We start from the raw sequence: 25772 nt of genomic DNA, 5'->3' as shown, positions 1-25772 counted from the left end.
TTCCTTTCTTCCTCCCACATGTATCCTTCAGCAACCAGCTGGAATAAGCACGGAGTGAACGCAGTTCACCTTGCTCTAAAGTCTTAAGGCTTTACTATATTTAAAACCACTTCAAATTTTCATGTATAAAGCATAGAAAGGAACCCAAACAATATATGGAAATGTGCAGTCTCAGCTCCACCCAACTGAAGGACCAAGTAGAAAACAATAAAAACAAAAGGAATGTATCTTCAAAAACCAGTTTGATTCTACCAGGGGCTACAAGCAATATAATGAAGTATAATTGTATAGCTATTGCATGACAGCATTGCATGGCATAATCAATGCTATTGTGTTTAGTCGTGTATCTTCATACTAACATGTTTAAATGTCTTTAAAAACTAAATTAAATCTCAGTTTCCTACTGTCTGTAACATTTGTTTGGGGAATAATTACTTTCTGTAGTTACGTATTGCTGTAACACTGATGAGCTATAATCATGGATAAGAACACACAGCGTTAGATGCTGTAAAAACATAAAAGAAAGATTGTGGTTTAAACACATGATGAGCAGGGAGCGAACAGATAGAGAATGAGGAAGTATGAAGAAATAATGAGGCATTACCAATCAAACAATCAATACGTGAAGTATGAGATGTGGTGTGCCAGCTTCCAAAGTGAGTTACTGGGGACTCCAAGGAATATCTTTTCTCACGTGAGAGGCAGAAGGAAACAGAGGTATTTATTGAACTTTAACAAGCGGGTGGTGGAAGCTGGTGTCAGGAATTTTGGACAGATGCCATCTACATAATCAATCAGAGGTGAAGAGGCCAAAGAACGACCTTGAAAGCAAGTGAAGAACATCAGGTTTGAGTGACAGAGTGGGCTTGTAAAGAGACACATGTCCAGTATCACCAGCTAGCGAACTATCTTTGCAGTTTTATTATGGGAAAAATAAGGTTATTTTTACACTTGCACGACCAGTGCAGGGAACCCCCTACCTCAAACTGAATATACCTTTGGCAGGCACACCTGTCTTAGAAATAAGCAAGCTCCAGGGATGGCATCAGTAGACAACACCTCGATCTCCACTGCCTCACAACTGCTGAAGCAGTGCGGCCCAGCACATGCAGGTGGGAACCTGCTTCTCTTCTTGGCTTGACAGCTTCTGGGTAGGGTCACAACTGCTCTGCTTAACGGCAATTAAGCGCCTCTGCCGGAACACCCGGTGAGCTGGCAAGGGGAAGAATTAGGACGGTGAAAGGCTAGAGATGGCCCCATACTCTCCAGTACTGTCTCTTAAATGGTGCAACATGCTAGAACATGGATCATCCAGTAACATCTAGCCCCGTATTTTGACAAAAATCAATGTAGATGGAGGAGAGTGAATTTTACAGCACACAAACGTCCCTTCACAATCTGACTGCCAAACAGAGTGACTGTGCTCCTCACTCATCACGTTTTGCTCTCAAACTCGGGGACTATACCCGGGGCCTGCCTGGTTACCACAGGCTACAGATCACACGCTGCACCCGGCACCAGCGCAGCTCGCTGCTCGAGCCGAAGCCAGCCTGCCGGGCCGCGGACAGCCCCCGGGCTGTGGCGGTGCAGGACGACAGAGGCCTGCACCCGAAGCGGCCGGTCCCCTCACGCACCGCGGGCCATGGCGGCCGCTCCCCTCACGCACCGGCTCTGCACGCGGCACTAACGGCCGCTCTCGCGCCCACAGCCGCTTGTTTACTTCCCCCGAGGCGCGCGCCCGGCCACAGCCCCGCGCGCGCGCGCAGGCACGGCCCGGTACGGCACCGCCCGGCCCCATGCGGGGCCCGCTTCCCCGGTGAGCGCGGATCTCCGCTGCTCCGCCCGGTGCCCCTTTCCCGGCTCTCCGGACCCTGCCTGGCCCCTAAGATGGCGAGTGGGATGAATGGTCCGGGCGGCGGCGCGGCGGCCGGGGGCGGCGAGGAGGAGCTGGGCGCCCGCCACACGGGAGGCGGGGCCGTGCCTCAGCAGGCGCCCGGCGTGTTCGGCTCGGCGGCGGGCGAGGGGGAACCGGCGGCGGGCGAGGGCGGGCGCTGCCCGTCCCCTCAGCCCCACAACCTGCTGCTGCTGCTGCGGCGCTCGCCCAGCGCCTCGCTCTGCCTGGCGCCGGAGGCCGCCCCCGTGGCGGGCCGCAACGTTCCGGCGGCGGGCCGCGGCGGGCAGCCCCCCCCGGCGGGCCGCGGCCCTCCCCCGCCCGCCGCCGGCGAGGACGTGAGGAAGTGCGGCTACCTGCGGAAGCAGAAGCACGGGCACAAGCGGTACTTCGTCCTGCGCGCCGAGAGCCACCTGGCCCCCGCCCGGCTCGAGTACTACGACAGCGAGAAGAAGTTCAAGAGCAGCCTGCGGGCGGCGGGGTCCGGCGGGGCGGGCTCCCTGTGCTGTCCCCCGCCCAAGCGGGTCATCCCCCTCTACCAGTGCTTCACCGTCAGCCGGCGGGCCGATGCCAAGCACAAGCACATCATCGCCTTGTACACCAAGGATGAGTACTTCGCTATGCTGGCAGAGAATGAGGCAGAGCAGGAGGCCTGGTACCAGGCGATCAGCGAGCTCATGAGCCAGAGCAAGAGGGGCTTCCTGGAGCAGGAAGACCACGCCGACCAGCAGGTGGATGAGGATGATGAGCACTACGGGGCAGCCCTGAGGCCTGGCACCGTCTTCAAGGAGGTGTGGCAGGTCAACGTTAAGCCCAAAGGGTTGGGACAGACAAAAAACCTGACTGGAGTGTATAGGTTGTGCCTCTCCAGCAAGGCCATCCACCTCGTCAAGCTGAACTCCGAGGTGCCCTCTGTCCACCTGCAGCTAATGAACATTCGCCGCTGCGGACACTCGGAGAACTTCTTTTTCATCGAAGTGGGCAGATCTGCCTCTATTGGGCCTGGAGAGCTCTGGATGCAAGTGGATGATTCGGTGGTTGCCCAGAATATGCACGAGACTTTTCTGGACACCATGAAAGCTCTAAAGGCCTTTGCAGAGTTCAGGCCCCGAAGCAAAAGCCAGTCTTCTGGTGGTGGTAGTGGTACGAATCCCATCTCCTTCATCACCACCAGGAGGCACCTGGGCAACCTGCCCCCCAGCCAGACAGGCTTGCAGAGGAGGTCTAGAACTGAGAGCGTTGCTGGAGGGACTCCTCCTACCACCAAAAGCAGCAACTCCTATCGCTTCAGAACATCCAGCGAAGGAGAAGGAACCATGACCAGACCTTTCAGGTCAGTGACTGGGAGTCTGATCCACCTCAATACTGCGAGGATGAATTTGGGCCGGCAAGAGGGGAGCGGAAGGTACGTGAGAGCTGCTTTCAGCTCGTCTTACCACACCAGGTCTGCTTCACTGCCTGTGTCTCACTTTCCCTCCACTACAAGTCCCATCAGTGTTTCTTCCAGTAGTGGCCATGGCTCTGCTTCGGACATGCTGACCAGGCCTTCTAGCTCATCTGTTTGCGGTTCCCCGAGCGATGGGGGATTTATTTCTTCTGATGAATATGGCTCCAGCCCTGGAGACTTCAGGTACTTCCGGGTCCGGAGTAATACACCGGATTCCCTGGGAAACACGCCGCCTATCAGAGAGGAGAACTGCCTGAGTGAGTACATGTCCATGAGTAAGCAACAGGTAGATGATAGCTCAAGAGATGATTATATGGAGGCTGAAAAGTGTTTCAGGAAAAGAACTTACTCTCTAACAAAACCAACTTCTGTAGCAGTGCAGCAGAAGACAACACAAACAGCTTTGTTAGATGAAGACTCTGCAGGAAATCATGGACGATTGCTTTACTCTGAAACCCTGAAATTGAAAGATAACCATGAGTTGGAGTACAGTGATGCAAACCTCGATTCCATATGTAACCAAAGTAGGAGTAAAGCCAGGGATGATGGGTACATGCCCATGATGCCAGGAGTTGCATCTTCTCTCTCCAGCAACAGTGATTACTTGCCAATGACTCCTAAAAGTATGTCTGTTCCAAAACAGATTAACAATTCGTGGTCACCGTCTCAGGTTGACTCCAGAGGATACATGATGATGTTTCCGAAGGCCAGCTCCTCACCTGTACGCAGTCCTTTAACTGGATTTGTTTCTAAAGGAAGTAACGAGAAAATTGCCAACAATGAGTATATGGATATGTCACCTGGTAACTCAGCTCCAAAGCACCCCAGTGATTCGAATTATATTCACACCGCTTCTGTTCCCAAAGGTTTTAGTTCATATTTTTCTTTGCCCCGAAGTTTTAAGGCATTATCAGGACAGAACGGTGACCACAGTGAGTATGTTCCAATGTCTTCACCTGGAAAACTCTTGTATGGTGGACCAGAAAATGTAAAAGGGGTCAGCAGTGAGGCCCTGGCTAATGGCATCTCTAAACTGCCGGTGGTGAAAGGTTCAGATGAAGGACTTGTGCAAAATAGGGCTACCAGGCCCACACGGCTCCCGCTGGGTACAAGAGGGAGTAACACTATCCCAAGAATGTATGATCGTACAGTTCCACCTGAGCCAGCGAGTCCTGGTGAATACATAAATATCGATTTTAATGAAAAGGCGAGTAATACTCCGTATTCCTTATCTGCAGAAGGATCCCCATCATCTCTAGGCTCAAGCAGTGACCACAGGCAGTCCCCGCTTTCTGATTATATGAGCGTTGACTTGGATGTACAGTCACCAAAAGTGGCGAAGGAACTGTCCAACTCTCTAACAGATATTTCAATTTATGCAAGTTCCAGTATTCCTAGAAACCAGCCGAATCCTGATTATGCCAGGCTCTCATTCGGTACTGCTTGTGTGAGCACCGCCAGTAACAGGACTGATGACTACACGGAGATGACATTCAACATGGCAGCAACACCACCTCGACCATTCGCTGCCGAATCTGACACCGGTGTAAAGATTGACAGCCCTTCTTCCATAGTTAACAGACTCTGCATTGTCGATCGATATGCTGGTAGCAGTAGCTTCCCTGTTCCTAGCTCTGAACCTCCAATGGGACCGAAAGTGATTCGAGCCGATCCTCAAGGCAGGAGGAGGCACAGTTCTGAAACATTCTCTTCTGCTGGGACTGTGACAACTTCCTCCTCATTCTTTACTGATAGTAGCAAAAGACACAGCTCTGCCTCATTTGATAATGTTTGGTTAAAACCGGATGAAAACATTTCTGATGGTCAGGAAAGCAAAATGTCCAGGGACACCTCAACTGGATTTCAGAATGGCTTAAACTACATCGCTCTGAATTTACGCGATGATCCTATAAGCTGTGAGGCGAGTACTACAGCGCCAACTTGCCACCTCCAAAATGGTACTTCAGGTTTGGACAGTGGAGCTTACGTAAGCATAGACTTCAGCAGATCCGATGGACTCAAGTGTAACGCTGCGAGAAAAGGTTGGTAACTTTAAAACCACTTCCCTTTCTTGCTTGCTTAACTGTAGGAGTGCTAAAATGTGGTATTAAGAGCAAGGTAAATGTTTCTTACAATCTTCTGTATCATTCTACTACAGCATTCTACCCACTGAGCCACTATGGAAGGGGACCTGGTCCTTGGCCTAAAGGATGCATGTGACTTTTCTAGGCAGTTAGAGCTGTTACCAGAATGCCATCAGCCTTGTTTTTTTATAAAAGAATTTTGCTAGTGTAACTGTTAATCATATTTCATACTGTGTATCCTTGTCCCGAGGTTATGGTAGCTCTTTTTTTCCCTTTGCTTTTGCTTTTCTCCTCTTCCCTTCTTACAACTGACTTCACTTTTTTTGGTGAACTTGGTATTTTGTGATTTGTGTCATGGGTGGGGAAAGCTGAAAATTGCTGCATTAGGCGTAGACATCAAAATTCAGGGCTTAGTTCTGTTCTTTTCATACATGTAGGTGAAATGCATGGTTTAGAGTGTTTTGTGTGCAGGTCTGCCCACACTGATGGAGTTTAGTCATACGCAAGCAGACCTTGATTATTTTCCCCTTGAGGTGTGCTCCTTTGAGCTCTGGTCTCCAAAGTATCCCTGTATCCTCTGGAGAAGCCATCTCCCCCTGGCTGGCTGGGGTGGTGGGGGGCTCCTGCAGCCTGTGCCCTCTACCTTCACCAGTTAGTAATATCCAAGTAGCTGAGCCATAGCCCTTCCCTGCTCTGCAGAGGGACCTGCCTTTTGCATAGCAGGTGAGGACTGCCTGTGATCAGAGCAGGCTCCGAGCAGTGTGTTCCAGGACTGAACCTTCAGAGGGAAGCTGTTAGCTTTCAAGTGATCAGTGCTCTGACCCGGTTTAAGGCAGTGCTTTTGGCGGTGTGCATAAAAAATCAGGGTGTTGGGGGTAGGGAAAAGATGATGGGAGGAGGAGGGACACCCAATATGATAAGCTGTCACGGTGGGAGCAAAAACCAGTAATTAGCTGTTAGTGGTACTCTGTGTGTCCACCGCCTGCACGGCAGTGTTTGTGCAAGCACTGCATTGCACTGTAACTTGGGAAGCATAATCCTCCTTCTGGTGTTAGTGACCCACTGAACTCCTTACGGTAAAGCACCCTCCCGGATAGAAAGCTGTGTGTGTTGGAAATGCTGTTTTCCTTTCTGTGCAAATGTATGCGTAGTCAATAATTGATGAGTACTAAGAGGAAATATTTAATCGCTGTTGGACATTGATACTTGTCTACTTCTCTGTCAACAGAGAAGGCAGTAAAGGGGCCAGCTACTGCTGGCTTCTTCATTCTTAACTACAGTCTTAAACACCAAAATGACTTTTTTTCCTAGTTTCACTTTAAAACTCAGTGTCTAAAGGCAGAAGGTATTGCAGGAGCTTAAAATTGTGTAGCCTTTAATAGTGGAAGGTATAAGCCTGACTCAGCTCGCATGCCATTTGAAGTCTGGCAGCACTGCTTGGGGCTGCTCAGAAATGTGTGGTTTGCCTCAGTGGTTTTTTTCCTCTGCTTTGCTTTGTTGGTTGGAATCAAATTTAGAAGACGTTGAAAACTGCCAGTCCAAGAAGTGTTTTCTTCCAAAGTTAGTCTTTCAGCACCTCAGAGGTTTGTCTGCTAAGTCAAAGGCACTCTGGTTGCTGTAGCTGGTTTGTGATTATTTCTTTAAGCACCCCCAAAGACACCAGAATTCCTGCTTGATCTTATTCCCCTCATGACTACAATCTGTGTTGTAAAGTAAAACTTACTAAACGGAGAGGGGCGGGGGGAAAACCCCAGAGGTTATTTCCTTTCAGCTGTACTGTAAATATTGCACTTGAAAGTATTTTTCAAGAGAGAATGGGTTTATAAATTGTATTTCTAGTGAACATTTTGCTTACTACTGCTACAGCAAAATACTTACAGCCCTGTGCTTGGGGTTTTTTTCCCCCTTGTCTTTTACAAGTTGCAGAGGGGCAAGAGACTTGCTGTTTTTCACCGTGATGTAAAGTTTTCTGGAAATGAAACATGAAGTGAAAGAAACTGTGCAGAAAAACATGGGCTTTGGCAGGCAATTAAGCATGAAAATAGTAAGAGTTTAGGTTGGTGGTTGCTTTCTAGTCCTAAAAAGAGAAACAAAATTAAAAATCACTGCTCCCAAACAAGACCTAGCAGCTTTAAATAAAGTATTTCTGGTATATGGTAGGAGAGCAGGGGGGGTGTTCACTTGTAGGTGGCTCCTGGAGGGACAAGCAGATTTTGGAATAGTCCAAGGCTAAAAGTAGCTCGCCAGACTTGAATACAGCATTGGAAATTGGTGGTGTATATCTGTTCCTTAGTAATGACTTAAAATTCTGGATGATAAAGGTACCATTTTCATTCACATGGTAAATCGCGTCTCTAAGCTATAGCAAGTATGATTGTAGAAGTCTCTATTCCTGAAAGAGCTTAACAATTTCTGCTTCAATAAAGCTTTTAATATTTAAATTTTTTTCTGTAGTACAGAAAAGCACTTTCATGTTCCATTTTAAATAGTGGAAATGAAGCTTTGCTCTTAAACCTCTTGTACCCTGAAGAGCTGTAGTGTGCCTGTGTGTAACTGATGGTTTTAATACTTTGGAAGACTTAGGGGAACTGAGTGCTGTCTTTTCTTCCCCTCTGCATCCCACTCTTTCAGTCCTTTTGCCTGAAAAATGCTCTGTGGTTAAAATCATTCTTAAGGAATATGTTTAGCAGATGCCTTTACCCTTTCCTTCCTAGAAAGGAGCTATCCTATAGCTACTGAATTCTTTCAGGTAGAGAACTTTCTGTCTTTCCCCCTTAACTACAGTTTTGCTGGAAGGAAAACACTTCCCAGCTCCATGTTGTTTGCTTTTTTGTTTTGTTTTCGTTTGCTTAAATGGGATATTGTGCTCTGTGACTCAGCTGTGTTCTGGCTGCTGAGGGGGTAGCGTGATTTCCAATGCATCGCTGCCCCCACATTGTAATTCCCAGACTCCTCTCGGTTCAGGTTCACTGATGTGAATCAAACTTTTTGTTTTTCCTTTCTCCATTCATGACATGGATGGGGGAGTGGGAGGGCACTAATGTGAAATGGTAAACAGGGCTGACTTGTTATTAAACTTTTATTTCAGGTTTAGGCAGAATTGAGCTGAGGGTTAATGTTGATAATGATGATGATAAAAAGCATATAAGGTTCTGATTTTTAGTGTTTGAAGTTGAAGGAGGTCATTAGCAAAACAGTTTCATCACAAAATTGTTTCACAATATTGAAGCAAGCGGTTTGCAGTTTTGATTACACAAATCTGAGTCATGAAATTTTGTGCTAGGAGTACAGAACACTAAAGCTACTTCAAACAGGGCTTAGCTAATGTATACCTTGTTATTGGACCTTGTAGAAACTGGGGAGGATAATGAGAATGGGATGGCAATAAACTGCATAATGGGTCCTGTATAATGCAGGTTTCTTCAGTCTTAATTAGAAACATTCAACCTGCAAAGATACCCTGGACTCCAAAAACAAAACACACTGTTCAGAGTAAATACAATGTTCAGCTTAATGTCAGGCCACCTATTTTACACCCACTCTTTAATCTTATCTCTACCTGATACTCTAACACCATGCTAAGATATTATTTCAGAAGGTCTCTAAAGTGTGGGATTATAATTTAAATGTTGCTCACTTCTTTAATCTCCTTCTGTGCTGCACTTGGCATGAGTGCTGTGTTCGCTTTGGGGAGCTGAGGGGATGGAAAACAAGAAGAGCTGTAAAGCAAAACTTGTGTTCTAAATTGTCCAGTTGGTAACTTGCATGTTTCAAATGCAAAATCATTGAAGAATATAATGGACAATGTATACTTTGAGAAATTCAGAAGCTGGAAGTTTTAGCTATTACTAATATAGTAAATTACAGTTCGTGGGATACCAGGCAAATAACTGCCCCTTTTGGGTTTCAGACTAGTGGTTTTTCAAAGTTTGCTTCAAACTGAGGCTCTTTTGTATTGGCAGAATAGTTAAGGCCTGGGCCCATTTAAAAATAACTTGAAGAACCCTGCTGGAGCACATCCGAGCGCCCGTGTGTCCTGCATCTTTGAAGGAATGCTGGGGTAATAATTCTTTAACACAACACACAGATCCCAAGCCATTTGAATCTTGCTGTAACAGATGCCGCTTGAACAGTCTTGAGTGACTTACAGCTATGCTTAAAAATACCCAAGGTAACTTTCTGGAGTAGCATGGGAGCTGCTGAAGGCAGAACAGCTTTTTGTCGTGTGGCGTGGGAGTGAGCTAATTCTGACATATTTGACCAAGAATCGGTTGGGTTTGACTTGTGCTTGGGTGGGAAAAGCTGGGACAAGAATGTTCCCCTGCCGTTGAGAGAACACGCTTGTAGTCAGTGTTGAAATGCTTCTGGGAATCAGCTTCCCAGACTTCAAACCCATGGCTGCAGCTGATGGTGACACGTGTCTTTTTTGGAAGTCTAAACCTTTGTGCTCATAGCTGTTCTGTAGGTTAAAGCATGGCTGCTGGCTGGGCACATGGAGCTCCGGGAGTCACCTGGTGCCGGTTCATACTGCTGCCTTTTTGAAAGCCTTTTGGTGAAATCTTAAATGCATTATTACCCTTTTAGTTTTCCCTCTAAAACTTCATTCACAGCTTCCCTTCCTCCCCCAGTGTCTGAGGGCCCCTTGTTCCCCATCGCCAGGGGTGGGCGGTTGGAGTAGCAAGAGGCAGGAGGTTCGCAGCTCCTGCTTGGTCTTTCCAGTGCCTGTATTCCAGGCTGGGATTACTGGGGTGGTTTGTCGCTAGGTATTTCTTTGGGGTTTTTTGTCTGTCCAGTGGCATGTTAGCAGTAGGCAGAGTTTGGGTTTGGTTTTTTTCCCCTCTGCATATGCTCTTTTTTTTTTTTTTTAATGAAAGGATCTTTAATAAAGTTTTCTTCATACTGATTGCTGGGGTGGGGGGTGTGTTATACCTTGAGGTTTTGGATGGCACTAAAAAGAGCTTATAGTACTGTGTTGTACCTTGGTGTGTGTTTGTGTGCGCTCTCTGTGGGTCTGTGGTGCTCCCAAAACCATGCTGAATGGTGTCCAGTATGTTGATTGTGCTAACGAGTTTGTTTTTCTGAGCAGAAGCAGGAAACAAACTCTACAATTTTAAGTACTGTTGTGATCAGATGTGGTGTTCCTCACTTAAAGGAAAATGGAGTGATAAAACTGAAAGGCAGGTGAGCAAGTCTGCTTTTCTGGAGCCTGGGGATGTATTATTACCACTGCTTTGTCCTAAAAATGTAGCATTATCTTATGCCACATCCTTCAGTGGTATGTACTGACTTGGCTGGAGAGCTGTCCCATGGCCCACCCTGCAAATTTGCTCTTTGACTTCTTTTCACGTTTAGCATTTGCATGTTAACAGCAGTGCAATGATCAAGTTGCACTATTGTCTTACAGGTTAAAGCAATGACTAGGAGAGCAGGAAAAAGCATGTTCTGGTTTTAATCAAGGCCTGCATCTCGGTAAAGGTCACTCGGCTTAGGGACGGTTAGGATTTAGTTGAGAACCTTGATCAATAGGGATTTGTGACATACTTGAGGGCAGAGGGAAGACAAAGGTAAATTAGCCTGACTCATCAAAGGCATCTCAGAGGTGTTGCTGAGTATCTTACCTAAATGATCTTGAACGTATAAGTGTTTGGATTTGTGGAGGTTTTGCTTCAGGTGTAGCATTACCCCAAGAGCAGCAGTGTAGTAGGCTGCTATGCCCTGGTCTAGTCCTGAGCTGTATCTCAAGGGGCAAAGGCTGCTTAACTTCAAAACATGACTTTCCTATTAATTTAGCTATGTGGTCAAATGCTAACAATTCAGACTGTGTGTGTGTATATATGTATGTTGTGTGCCAGTGGTGTGTGAGTTAAGTGTAAGGTCTAATCCTTTTTATTCTTCTGAGATGAAAGGGTTTCTGAAAGAGATGGCTTACACTGAAATTAATGTAGTTAAGATTTGGCTGTGATTCCAGGGTTGGTGGATGATACAATTTAATGTGACTCAAGAAAATGAAAAACTTTAAAATTACTGCTGAAAGGTGAACAGTGCTTGTGTTCACTGTGTAGCCTGTGTATATTATGAACTTAAACATCAAACTGCATTGTTATTTAGGGCATAAAATAGGTAAGAAGCGTTTTCTTTTTGCTAGGATATGAAAGGCTCATAAATACGCTACCGACTTGGAGTAAGGTTTTCCTTTCAGTAGGACAGGATTTTGTGGAATGTCTGAAGATATCAAAATGTTTCTTTCTGTTTCTGAAAATCATGGGAAATGATACCAAGGAGTGTGCAAGTAACCTGGTAAAATTTGCTTCTGAATTTAGAGAGGCACTAATGAATGATATCCCCCTTCCAGAGGGAATAGTGCGATTCTGTTCCTATGCTCATGCCAAGCCCGCTTGCTTTATTGTTCATGGCTCTTGCTGAACAGCTGAATTTGCAGGATGACTTTTTGTGATGCTGGATAGCCTGAGCCTGAACTATTTTTTGGGGGAACTGGTGCTGCTTTCGCACAGATCTCTTGGCCTTCCAGGGGTCTGGGGAGTTACGCGTGACCTTGAAGCAGATGCGTGGTTAGATAAATGAGAGCCTATTGCATACCAGACCTAGAGGAGGTATGAATGTGAACCGTGTGATACCTTACTTGTGTGAAAACGGTTTAGCTATCAACAGGCATTAGTGTTTCGGTGTCTTTTGTGGCACCTTGTTGACAATTGGGCCAAACTGGCCAAGACAAACCAGCAGATGGTGCAGCCTTTGCTTTTCTGGTCTGGGTCCTGGAGGCTGGTTGCAGGTGGGTTGGCTGAGGGCATTCTTCAGCACAAGGTGGATGCAGGTAAAACATCCATCAGTACAGATGAAGGAACGTGTTTTAAGCTCTGTAAGTCTAAACCAATGAAGTTTCTGAAGTCTGAACCAATATGGCTTAAGGGGCAAAAAGGAACTCTTTGCTATATGGATGTTTGGGTGGTTTTTTTTTGTATTTTAAGTTAGTCTGTTAGAAAACTTTGTAAGCTGTTTGAGTTTGCAGTAGGAATATCCACAGCAGAGTTCAGACTTCCAGAATATTTGCTTTTTGTCCCTGTGACACCTTGGGAGGTGCTTGCCACCTGTATTTAACTCCATGGTGGGTTTTTTGGGGTGGGGTAGGTGGGTTTTTTTGTTTGCTTGCTTTTAGAACAAGATGTTTTTAAATGGCAGATTGTGGTGAACAGGAAATCAGTTAGAAATGAGGGAAAAAATGAACAGATCTGATCTTGAGCTCATTCAGGTGGTATTACGACAGTGAGTCTGTTAATGAAAGCTTGTTGCTCCAGACATGATCTCTCCTCGCTGCAGAACCTGAACAGGTAGGCAAGATGGAGGTCCCTGTACCATGCCACAAATGTAAATGTGTTGGTCCCTGTCCTTAGGAGCTTGCAATTTAAAAGATGAAGCTAAGGAGATGGATGAAACTTAATGTGCTGGGGTGGAGAGTGAGATAAAGATCAAGGCTGCTGCCATTGGCAGAGTGAAGATAAGAGCCAGCCTGGAAGAGATAAAAGTGGTTGGGAGAGAGGAAGCTGGTGGAGGCACTTGGAAGGGTATGCACACAGCAGGGAGTGATGGAAGGTAGTGAGCTATAAATACAGTGGTTGTAATGGTTTAAGTGACTTGAAAAGGATGAGGTAAATGTCAGAACACCGGCCAGGATATTAATCTTAGTAAGAGGAATGTGGGCCAACATGTATCTCCGAGTTAGGAGCATGTCCTAGTGTTTACTTCTCCCTTTTAGATGTGGAATGTGATTTTTCTCTTTTCTCATTTTTTGTTTTCTTTTTCCTTTCTGTAAGTCAGTTTTCCTGCAGCCATGTGACTGGTGGATTTGGTGCAAGCAGGGTGCAGGAACGTGTGCTGGACCACAGTGCAGCATCCCCAGGCTGTTAGTGTCACATGGACCTGCATCCTCTCTTCTTTATGAGACTTTGATCCAGAAGCAGCTGGGGTGATGGAGCTGCCTTGGCACTACTGCTGGTTCCTTCTTGATGTTGCAAGGGCTTTTTTAGGTGGTGTCTCTGAGTTTTGGGTAATCTAGCACTGGGGAGGAGGCAGCAGCATGCCTTGAGAGGTATATTCACCTCTAGGATTTGTAACCAGCATGTTGTAGCATTTGCAGCCTGGCTCTAGACAGGGAAGTGTGGATGGCACCCACTTATCACTGCTGTGGTGTCCTGCTGAAGCTGGAGTGTGAAACGATGGCTGAGACAGGATAAAGTCCATTTATTTCTGTGTGGGTAGATCAGGTTGGGCAGGCGCTGTAGTGGTTGCAGTGAGTCTGGAAGTGGTGGCAGCAGCGAGGCTTGATTCACTGTTGAGGGTATAAGCGATCGAAATATTAATGTTGATGTGTTCCACAAGGAAATGCCAAACGAGAGGTGCATGCTGTTGATTACAAGTGGTCTGTGTGGGCAGTTTAACTCTGTCCTTATGAGCTCCTGAGCTGCTCCTGGAACCTGAAGGCCCTATCCTTGGCTCTTGTGCGTGTGCTGTGATTTGAGACGATCTCGCTCCACACATGCAGTGCAACCTGAACCTTTCTTCTTCCCTGCATAAGCCAGGGGTTTGGGTATCCTAATGGTAATGCAGACTTAATCTGATAATTAGAGAATGTGAAAAATGGGTGTGTGCCACTGCTGTGTGTGTGGTAGCAGAAGGTGGCTGATGGCAAAGCTTTATTTGGCTTCTTTTGTGTAGGTATGCATGGGCAGAAGGTAGGGCTGAGGAGGGAGTAACTGCTTGAGTATGTGGCCATGTAGTAAGTTTCTGCCTTTGACAGTCATTTATGGCAGTAGAAGTGAAAGAAGAAGGTAGCACTGAATGCTTCCAAGCAACAGCGGCTGAAGTGGTTGGGAAGAACGGGAACAGGTGAAACTTCCTGTAGGGAGGAAAAACCTTATGTAGAAAGGAAGTATGAGGAAAGGTGAGGAGCTGTTTGATTAGCCACGAGTGACACTGGCCTTTCTCTTAGTTGTGTTCGTAAGAACAGCTTGGCTTGCTCCAAGGGAAGACCTGTGCCTGCAAGCAGACGCCACCCAGCAGAGGAAGAGCAGGGCAGGTATAATACTTTCCCACAAACATACACCCAGCCTCTGATTTATTTTCTTACTTCTTTTCCTTCAGCTTGGGGGATTTCCTGAGCCTGATGTCATTTGTCTGATTTATAATCCTTTATGGGTCTTTAATCCAAGTACTTTTCCAGTCTCTCTTTGATCCCGTGTAAACTCATGCATCCACAGCAGCCTGTGGTCAGTCAGGCAGGGCATGCTGCGCACAGTCCTCTCTGGGTCCATTCTGGACCCTGCTCCATAGCAGCTTTGTTTGGCAGCCCCTCGGTGGGGTACTGAAGAGGTAACAAGCCCTATCTTGTCTCTCCATGCACTTAGGATGGTGTAGGTGCTGTATCCTCCTCTGCTGTGCATGTAACCAGTGTGCTGTCAGCAGCTTCCTGCACCGCACACAGCAGGGACCTGTGAGAGAATATTCTCTTTAATTTCCTGATATGTCCAAATATTTCTCTGCAGGCTGAAGGGGCCTTGCTACCCGGCTGTTCCTCACCAGGAGCCTGCTTCACACCTTGCACGAGTTTTATTGCAGTGCTCTAAAACTCTCCAGTTATTCCAGCTCCTTTTTGGCTATGATTTACCTATGTTTTCTGCAGCTTAGGAGGTCATTTGTGGAATGCTGCACACTTGCCTTCAGGGTGCTTTCAGAAAAGAGGAATCTTTTGCAACTTGAAAATCTGAAACTTTGTGTGATTTTTAAGTAGAGAGAGGTTGATTCTTTTAGTATTGTCTTGCTGTATTGTAATAGAAATTTAGCTTAAAAACCATCCCCAAGCCTCTCAGCACCTTCTTGTCAAGCTGTCCAGTGCAATTTGAGTTGGCATTACGCCCCTGCCAAAGCTGCGTGCAAGTTTCCTAATTCTAGGAACAGTATCAGTAAGAGATGAAAAGAGGGAGTGTGCGTAAGGCCTTCCTAGAAACAACGCTACTGTTTATTAAAACAGAGAAAGAAGCCACTGTTGCAAAAGATAAGGCGTTTCTGCAGAGGGAATAAAAGATGATCTTGAAGCAAAGGAGAGGTTTTTTAGCTCATGAAATTGCTCAGCACTAAGAACAGCAGAACCACGTTTTGAATGAACAGTTGTGGGTAAAGATTATTTGTGAGAGTAACTTTGCCTTCTCAATTTTAGGAATACATTTTGGGAAGGATGTATTACCTGTCACGGTGTTTAAATAATTCATCCAGTGAAGAGGGCTTCATGAAACAGGTTTTCTTAAAACAAATGTTGCTGCTTTGTTTTGCTTGTGGGAAGTCAGTAAAATTGTACGCACAGAGTACATCTATCAGCTCAATTTTGAGCATGGCTAGGTTGTTGAATGAAGTATGTGGAGTTCTGCTTTCCTCAAATAACACCACTTGCCTCTAGCAGGCTATGCCTTTAAAATAAGACCGCAATGATACAGGACAGTAACTATGTATTTGGTAAGATATGGGGTTAAAAAAAAACCCAAACCCATCACTAATTCATGAAGAATTCATCTGGGCAAATGACCTTTTTCTCCACAACCTGCATGCCATGTGTAAGGCCTGAAATGGAGCTCCTTGTAGTCCTGCCCTGTCCTGGTAGTGGGGACATGGTGCTTTTGGAGGCACATGTCGTGTCTGAGGTTGTGCAGGCATTTCGTGCTTCCCTGCGTAACAGGAACATTGCATGGCCACGTGCACCAGAAAGTCTGGGGCTGTTCTCCTGCTTCTGATGTGTGTAAGTCAGATGAATTCCCATTTCCCCCTAACCTGAAGTTCAGGAAATGGAGAACTTCAGTAGCATTCTCCAGAAAGCATTAAGCCGTCTTAGTCTTTGACGTGGAGATTTTAATCATTTAATTATCTTAGATTAATATCTCGTGTAAGCAAAGCTTTTATCCTTTCAGGAATCAGTTGCAGAACTATGTCAGTAAAAGCCTTTCCTGTAAAAACAGATACTGTTTAGTACAGATTTCTTTGAGAGAATCGGGATTTGTCTGTAACGGTCTTAAACACTCTTGCTTTCCTTCAAAGCAGCCTGACTTGTATGACCTTAACTCAGATGCAGGGCATGAAGTGTAAATTGGATATATTCTCACTGATGTGTTTTCCAATGGAACGCACTGGGGTTGCAGCCCAATGAGTTCAGACTAATCTGATCCTCTGCCCCAACTTCCATAAAGCTGTAGGTTATTTTAGCATAGAGAGCTTGCAGAGCACTTTGTCAGCGTGTTCCTTAATGTGAAACCAGATGTTTTGGAGCAGTGCATACTGCCACCCCATTTTAAATATTTGCCCTCTTGGTTTCTCTTCTGCCTTTGCGATCCTTTTCCTGTGATTGTTCCTCCGAAGGGCTCTGGCAGCTCTGTGTAGCTTCAGAATCTGATCCCATCTTCAGCTGAGGAATTCAAATGCAATTGTGTAACGAAGAGAACGTTGTTTTAATTGTCTGACCTTAATGTATTTTGAGAGGTGATCTGTGGAAATGTCCGGATGCTTCCTGGACCAGTTTCCCGTGTTAAATGTGTGTAGGAAGTGGCATTTATGTTGTTTTCTGCGTTCTGAGGCAGCAGAGCTCGGTTTTGAATAAAGGCTGAAACTTTTGTACAGTGTCTGTTAATGGAGCTGAAGTTTGAATACATGGAAAAGCTCAGTGTAGGGTGCATTTCTAGGCTGCTCCAGCAGTGGGGGGGGGGGTCTGGGTTCAGGTTTTTGTGGCTTATCTGTCATGATCAGTGATCAAATGTTTTTTTTTTTTTGGGTAGACTGAGCAGATTTTCTTGGAAGAGCTCGTGACAGTCCAGGAACAGCCGTGTGCTTACGCTGCAAGTGAAGGTTATCTCCCGGCTTGTTGCGTCTCATCTGGCCACTGGGTTTTGTTTGGTGGCATTTATGCTTTGAGGGTCTGCTGGGCTGTGCTGTGGGCATTGTCCCTCCCTTCCCAGCCAGTTTGTATCTCACAATTGGTTTTCCTTTTACAAGAGTTATTTCACCCATTGCTGACAGTTCCTTTACTCTTCAGTCAGTGTTGAGCCAAAGACACGTGGTATCTGTAATGAAATGCTGATCTGGTTTTTGGTGGTGATCAGCAATCCTCATATTTGTACTATTAACATAGAAAAATGTTGGTGATGAATCTTACATTGTGAAGACTGAAATAAGATCATCCAGCTTCACAGAAGCTGCGTTGTTTTCTTTGTGCACATTGTGTCCTCATCTGCTCTCTGCTCAGAAGATCATAGAATCCCAGACTGGTTTGGGTTGGAAGGGCCCTTAAAGTTCCAACCCTGTGCCACAGGCAGGGACACCTTCCACTAGAGCAGGTTGTTCCAAGCCCCACTTCAGCACTGTCGGGAGCCACCAAGGAGCTTAACGCATGAGCACTCTTGCAGCCTTGCTAAATAAACCCACGTCACTTCTGGAGGATCCTCCTTGCAGCGAGGAACTGCAGAGGTGGAAATCCACAGATTAGCTCTGGGTATCAACAGCACAACAGACATGGGCCTTGTTCTTGCTTATGTTAAACCCATTTTACACCTCTCTGACTACTAACTTTGCTTGTGGTGCATGTGTGGTGTGATCAGAACTGGCTGCAGGTGCCTCTCCAAACAAAAGCAGTGCTCTGCTGTCAGCCACGTTCCTGCTCGCTCCTGGCAGGCAGCTGAGCCCTAGGAGACCCAGTCCAGCGGGTGGTTCAGCTCAGCTCAGCTCTGCTGTCTGGGAGGATGTGGCAGGGGAAGCCCCATCAGTGGGAGCTCATCCAGCTTCATCGGTCACGTATCGGTACTGGGGCTTCTGGCTGCGACCACAGAAACTTCCCTGGCCCTGCTGGAGACCCTGCGTGCCCCTGGGTGTGACCTGGGATTTCTTTGGTGCCTGGAGCTCCGTGGTGGAACAGGCTCCTCAGTGCACTCGTACAAGTGGTGCTGGCTGCAGATGCCTTGTGGGAAGGATCTCGCAAGACCTCAGTCTCGGCTTAGATTTCAGAGGAAAGTGTTTTTTTTTAACGTGGTCAAGTTTCATGAGTTCCTTTTTGCCTTTTCTATCTTTTAAGTCAATTTCGTAGCTATATATACATACACATGCTTGATGCTTTCAGCAAAGAGCTGATGACTCAGGGCATCAGCCAGCTGCACCGCTCCGACTGCAGGATTGACATTTCCAGCTCTAACAAGGGGATTAGGGAAGTGGTGACAACCAATAACTCCAGTTCTGAGAGACTCGAGGCTTTATGAGACTGTTATCAGCTTGCAGGTAAAGTTTATGTGAAACTCCCTTATGTTTAGTTACACTTCCCACAATTCTGTTTTGGCTTAAAAATGAAGAGGAAACAGCTGAAGTGGAATTTGTGTGCGTCCCATGATTATAAACTGAGATGATGTTTAACAAGCAGAGTTTTGGGACGAGGGATGCTGCAGGAAGGCCCTGAGCTTGCCTTTATGCTGGTTTAATGCTGTGTTTAAGGCAGGACATCCATGGGTTTTATCAGCTGTAGCGAGGCTTAGGTGGGGATAGTTTCTTCTGGTTCCTGTGTTAGTCTGGCCTCTGATTTGAGTTACCTGCTGAGCTTGTTGTGGAATTGGTTATCGTGCTGCCTTTGGAGTTAGGCCAGGCTTGTTCACAGAATCAGGCTTAGGAGGTAAGCAGGTCTTTGCTCTTAAGCTCTTCCTCATCTCCTCCAAGTATCTTGAACGTAACTCTGATTAAGCTTCCAGCTTTTGAAGTGTTCACGTTTCAGGTCTAGGGTTCTGCCACTTGGGGTTGTCTGGTTCAAACCACTGGGCCTTTGCTCTTCAAAACGTTTTGGGGATGTGCTCGGAGAGATTAGAATAACTTGTCAAACGGCTTTCAGGTGTGCCTTGTGTGTTAGGCGTGGAGGAAAAATGTCCTGACAAAGGCAGAGACAGGTTTTGAAGTTCCTTTCATGTAAGCTTACAGGTCCACAGCAAGGAGAGGGTGGGGGGATGCTGGTAAATGTTAATTTTTCCTGAATATAAGTTTAATATAGAAGCTTTAGCTGCTGTAATGCCCGACGTGCGTGCACGGTTGAGGTGTGATTCACTGCTGGCTCTGGTGCCTATTTCCATCCTTTGGTCCTTTTTGTAAAGAGGAAAGCTATTTCAAAAATACTAGCTTCTCTTGGCCTTTGTGAAAGCAAAGCCATCCCTAACCACATCACGCTCTGCACGCACCAGGCAAGAGCTTTTTGTGGTGATCTTGTGATGGATGCCTGTGAAATAATACAAACGGAGATCCTCGGCTCGCGGGTGTGTTTTGGCTGCCGCCTCCCTGAATTGTGGAAACCCAAGTTAGTGCCGTTTATGAAATCACTGTGGATTTGAAAGATGAAACTCAGCAGCCCGGCTCCTGGTGTGGGCTGAGTGGGGATGAAAGGGAGTTTCCCCTCGAGTGGAAGGAGCCCTCTGTGCTTCTGCACCATGTCCAGCTCCACCACGGGCTCTGCTTCCCTGTCTCTGGAGCAATGGGCAGGCTTTGCCTGGCACTGGTGCAGTCCCAGGGGCACGGAGCTCAGCTCAGCTTCGTTCTTTTTGCTCCTGGCTTTTTTCTTTCCTTTCTTTTCTCTTGTGAAGGGCTGGTATTTTTAGCTGGACGGAAACCAGCACTTCTTCAGCTCAGGGTGGAGTTGGTGTGTGCATACTGTATGATGGGTTATGTAAGTAAACATACAGGTTTGCGTTATTACCTATAATGCTTGTTCTGTAGGTGTTCTGCAGCGTGTTCCTGGGGTAGAGGCAGCAAAGCACTGTGCTTCCTTCAGCAGTGAGGTTCAACTGAGTGCCTTGTGACCCTGCAGCAGAGCACGGGCAGGGTTAAGCTCTGAAACACCTCTGTTGATTCCAGCAGGCCATGTTGCCATTGCTGTGCTTTGTGATGGAGCATTCTCCAGTTCTCCTCAGGGGCACTGAGAGAGCTTGTGCTGCGTGGCTTTGAGGGGAAAAGTAGACTACAGAAATCTGTGTTGCTTTCTGAAGACTGAATCTCTTATGTAGCTGTTGTTTCTCAGTGAGAGCAACCTGCTCTTCTGTTTGGTCAAACCTTGAAGAGAAGGTGGCCAAAGCCACCTGATGGGCAGAGAACAGTGCCCTCAGGCTTGGCCAAGGGGATGGAAGTGGTCCCATCAGGACTGGGAGCCAGTGTAGCCTGGTCATTTGGCTGATAGTACTGCTCCACACTTAAAGTTTGTGTTCACAGTGGCTCTGTACGGAGCAGAAGGGGCTTTGTAGTGAGCTGAAACCCAGCTTCTTGTGTGCTCCTCAGTCTGTGCTCACACGGCTGCAGGAAGCTTCGCATCCCCTTCATCAGTTCATTCTGTCGGGAACCTTTTGAGTCACCCTCACCTTGGCACGTGCATGGTTAACTGCAGAGCTGCTGTTCTGCTTCAAGGTCCTCTTCCCTGGGTCCATTTCTGTCTCATCACCCAACAGTACTTTCCTCTAAGACATGATTGTATTTCCCCCTCCCTCATTTTACCAAGCACTTTGTTTTGCCTTTTCCAGTCAGCTTGAACCACTGGTTTTGCTGACAGCAGTGGAGGTGGCCGCCTGCCATTGCTGTGTGCTTCTGTTGCCTACCTTGAACGAGAGGAAACTGTACTCTGAGGTGTTTCTTGTTATAACTAAATTGAGCTTCTTCCTGAAAAGTTGAGGCTGGGGCACGCAGCTGTCATGGCTTGCTGCTCCCTGTTTGGAGCTGGCGTTGCAGGCAGTGTTTGCATTGCAGTTCTGTACCTGCTGTCAATGGCAGCGTTTGCCACAGCCTTAATTTCACCTGGGTGAACAGAAGGGCTCTGCGTTCATCCTGCGCCAGTGCTTGGGAATCACCCCTGCTCTGTGTGGGGAGAGGCTCGAGGGCTTGGTAAGATGGTGATGGGTGGCTGCAGGCTTTGGTCCTTCCCACCAGGTCAGTGTCACAGAACCCCAGACTGGTTTGGCTTGAAGGGACCTCAAAGCTCTTCCAGCTCCAAGCCCCTGTGTCCAACCTGGCCTTGAGCACTGCCAGGGATGGAGCATACACATGCCAGGTTGTGGCTGCAGCAGCTCCTCAGGGCTGGCTTCAGGATCCCCGAGCCTGTTGCCATCTGGAAGCGTCCCCGGGCTCTCTGAGGGACCCGTGCTCTGCACTCCTGCAGTGGATAAGCGCTCTGCATTCTCCTCACTAGAAAACACTTTATTTCCAATATAACTTGCATTCAAATGTCACTGACTTATTTTTTCCCCTCCTTCCTAGACTGACTGCATTGCCATGGAAACCATTGTGGGAAGAGAAGACTTTTCTGCTGGTAACTCCAGAAACTGTGTGGTGCTTTTGGAAGCAAAGCTCAGCTCCAGCCGGCTACTTTCATTTCCACCAGCACGGACATGGACACACATCCTTTTAATTAATTTCTTTTCATAGACATCAGCTCTCTACAGTTGAATTAATTTGAATTGAGATATTTTTTTTTGTCATAGCTGTGCTTTGGTGATGGAATTTGGTCTTTCATGTCATATCGATTTGGGAGGCAGCGTGAATGCTAATAGGAGATCCCTGTGTGCCCCTTTCTTCCCCCTGCCTCTCCCGTTAATAATTGTTTTTATTTATATTCTGAGAAGTCAAAGCTGGTTTCTGGTTGTCTGTTGAATGCTCCTCCGGTACATTAACAAGTGGTTAGCTTAAAACACGTATTGTTTAGGAATCTTTTGGCAGTTCTGGATCTTTTCAGGTGGCCGGGCAGAAGCAGGGGTGCATGGAGGCATGGATGGATGGATGGAGAGGTGCACATCAGCTGGGGGTGACCCCAGGCACTGATTGGGTCTGGAAAGGCCTCTTCTGCCTTTTTTTTTTCCCCCTCTCTTTATTTAAGGTTTTGCTTTATGGTACAAGAGGTATTTCTCAATCATAGGCTAGAGTATTCTAACTCAAATGTCTGTCAGAGCTTAAACTGAGTTACTTTCTTTGTTTGCTCAGAATCTTGGTATGTACAAGGTAGGATTAATGGGCTGGTTGTCTTGTAAATTGTTCTGTTCTTACCCTCGAGATGCTTGTTTATAAATACGATTGTGTAAAATGAGGTTTCTGTTGGTGCATTCGAATGGGGAGCTGCAGGGTTGGACCCAGCGTTTGTGACTCCTGCTTTATACTTTTCAGCTGTAGCTTTCTGAAGAAGAACCACCCTGATTGATCTTATTTTCAAGCAAAGTCCCATCTTAAATCTGGGACTATTTCTGTTCTTCCTGGCATAATCGGGGGGGGAGGGAAAGGTGGGCTCATCAGCTGTTGTGTCCCACTCGCACAAAGGTGAGCGATGACCGTGTGAAGTAAGCCCTGATTGCTCTACAATTTAAGTGCTTCACTCTTGTACTGATTTATTTTTGGGGGGGGGGGGGGTGAAATGAGTTTTGAGCACTGCTATAGAGTGTGACACGAGGTGTTGGTACGTGCGGTGTGTGATGAAAACCACTGATGATTGGTGGAGGGTTTGGAAGTGGTACTTGAATCCTCGTGCTGTTCTGCACCACACAGCTGGTGAATCCTCCTCGGTGTAGGTGTATATTGTACAACTGCCTCACCTCCAACGTACAACCGTAAGGTTGCTCAGACAGTTCGCACAACAATCGGGCACTGTCGGCTTGGATTGCTCGGTGGTGGGTACCCAAATCTATTTTTGAGTAGTATTGAAGTGTACACGTCATTACAATACAAAGGCTGTTGTTTGGGAAACGTGGTAGCAATCAGTTTACACAGTATCTAGTGACAAGCAAAACTGTTGCTGCAGGGTTTGAAAGCACAGTCCCCTTTTGGATTCTGGAAGAGGAGTTTCACTTGGTAGAGATACTTGTTGCTGCTAAACATGAATTGAAAATAAGACCACTCTTACAGACCACGTTACTGTCTCGCCATAGAGCTTCTGTTTGGTCTCTTAAATTAATACTGCAATACATACAGAGCTTTTCAGAAAGCTTTACATCTTTTCTAAGAAATCAAAATTTGGATGGAGATCGTTCTAAACACTTAATGTGAAAGGAAGAGGTCGTTTTGAAGACATTTGTTACATACTTATTTCAGATTAGATCCCTGAGGCTGCCATTGTACAATATACAGCACTGATTTATTAAATGCTGAATAAATAAGTAAATGGGTAACCTCAAGTGTAGTGGTACAAATACTAATAGGTACGGCATAATAAATATGCAATCTTTTTGAATCTCTTAGTTTACAGCAACTAATTTATTCAGTATTGTGCTGGAAGAACATTTTTGGATGATGTAAAACATATCACTCTCTATACTACCTTCCAGCTACCCGTTTATGCTGCTGTATAGTACAGAAATACCAATGATAGAACAATGTTTGTCCTGTAAATTTAATTTGATATTGGACAGTTCTTGTCTGTACAAACTAAAAACATATATGGTTGAAACTGTTCATTATACTTGCTATTCCTGCTTCACAGATCTGTTTGAGAGTCGAGCTGATCGATCTGGCTTTGTCTTCCATTGTAAATAGCGTTCCGTTGGTTTCTTTGTAAAACACATCGCGTTGGCGGTTCTGGGAGACTGGCTTGAAGCTCTGTATAGTGTTTATATTTATCTGACTTGGCTTTCCATAGAGCTACTTGCAGTAAATACGTGTTCATGTAGCTCCGTGTCTGTGTTTTGTTTCTGACTGACCTGGGTGGATGTGTGTGTATGTGTGTGTGTGTGCCCAAAGAGCATTTCCTGCTGTGCGTGCCGGTTCCTTCTCCAAGTGGCTTTGTCACTCTGTGTCCTGGAGGATCGGGAGCAGCTTTTAGTGCATGTCAGGGGTGAGTCACAGCCTGTCCGGTTTTCTCTGCCTTTATGCTTGGTGTAAAAGGTAACACGGAGCACAACACCCAGTTTGACACAGTCACGGTGCTGGTAAACAGCCGAGTTTCTGAATGGAACAAACCCGGCCACTGCCCCATTCCTGCTTATTCTGCTTTAATCATTGTCTGCGACTGCGTTTGGAGGTTTCGTGATCAAAAGGACTTAAGTCCTGGCAGGAATTCTTAGCGTTGTGGGATCAAGCATGTTCCTGTCTTTAGGGCAGAAGGGAAGGAGTGTGGTTTGCTGTTGTGAGTTTTGTTGGAATACTTAGGTTTGATATGTGTTTAATGGGTCTCGGTAAACCCAAAGCCTGTGGAGATAGATACCTCATCATTTCGGGTAAGGCCCCCACTTCCAAAACCAACTGAACTTCAGCTGGAAAGTACCAGCAAAATGTAGTGTCACTTCAAGTTCCTTACCCTCCTGAAGGATGTGTCGATAATTCTGTACAGGAGGAGGTTTTGTCCATAGGTCTGAGTGTGTTTGAGTGCCATAAACGTGGGCGAGTACCGTGAAACGTCTGGGATTAGGTTTCTTTAAAAACACCTGATTTAATTCTCACCCTGTTCCTGGGGGTTGTGCATTAGAACAGCTCCCTGTGAGAGTCAGGTTTATTGTAAGAAAGGGGTTTTCCTCCAACAAACCCCCCTTCTCAGGGCCTCATTTTACAGCATGGGGCCTATAGGGGGAAGCAAAAGAGACCGGTGCTGCTGGTCCATGGCAGGAACAGCCCTCCCAGCAGTAAACAAACACTGAGTTATCCAAACACTGTCAAGACTGTTGCAACAGTCTCACTATCACTGCTCTAGGAGACCCTTGAATGTCTCATTGATCTCAAATGGGCTGGCTGCTGGAGGCTTTAGTGCTGGGGGGGAACGGTGACATAGTTCTGCCCTGATTTTTCAAACCCTTTGGGTGAGCCATTGACAGAACACTCTGGCTGCTGAGGGATGGTGAAAGGCCTCGATTAAAACCAGAAGGCAAGTTAGGCTTTTGATCTGAAGACAGGCACTCAAATACACATTGAAAGCCTGTTCGGAAACGCATTGACCAGTTCTAATGGACCTCACAGTACTGGAAGGAGCAGCAGGGAAGGATCTTCTCAGAGTTACCAGGTAATGATACAAGTTCTGTTGCATGTTGTTCATCCCTGCATCCTCTGTTGGTCACAGCAACAGTGTTCCCTCGAATATAAAGAAGTTTTCCCCTTGTTTTTCCATGAGGGGTTGTGAAGCACCACGTCTCGGGGGAGAACAGGAACACGGAGCTTGCTGTGTGGATCTGGGAGGTAAGAAAGAGCTGCTTCTCACATCCTCTTATGACAGAAACACCCCAAGCTCGCTTCCTTTACTAAGTTAGAGCTTCTAAAGCAGTGTTACAGCTATAGGAGACTGTCAGGCAATGGAGCTTAGTGGGCACTGCAGCTGCCTGCTGGCACT

At 46.5% G+C, this 25772-nt stretch overlaps 1 protein-coding gene across 1 annotated transcript; it reads left to right on the top strand.

The window, feature by feature from the left end:
* Positions 1-1732: 1732 nt before the first annotated feature.
* On the top strand, positions 1733-22735 carry IRS4 (insulin receptor substrate 4). Its single transcript, XM_062640166.1, has 2 exons — positions 1733-5380; positions 21734-22735. The coding sequence occupies exons 1-2, from the start codon at positions 1888-1890 to the stop codon at positions 21736-21738; spliced, it is 3498 nt and encodes a 1165-aa protein (XP_062496150.1). The 5' UTR covers positions 1733-1887; the 3' UTR covers positions 21739-22735.
* The last annotated feature ends 3037 nt before the right edge of the window (positions 22736-25772 follow it).

Source organism: Pezoporus occidentalis, unplaced genomic scaffold, assembly GCF_034315485.1.
Source record: "Pezoporus occidentalis ecotype Australia unplaced genomic scaffold, CSIRO_AGI_Poc_V1 ctg63, whole genome shotgun sequence".
Lineage (NCBI taxonomy): Eukaryota > Metazoa > Chordata > Aves > Psittaciformes > Psittacidae > Pezoporus > Pezoporus occidentalis.
The sequence above is the reverse complement of the archived record's forward strand: the minus strand, read 5'-3'. Positions and strand labels throughout refer to the sequence as shown.

Coding starts and splice junctions, on each gene's coding strand:
- IRS4 (XM_062640166.1), top strand. CDS start 1,888: ATGGCGAGTGGGATGAATGGTCCGGGCGGCGGCGCGGCGGCCGGGGGC.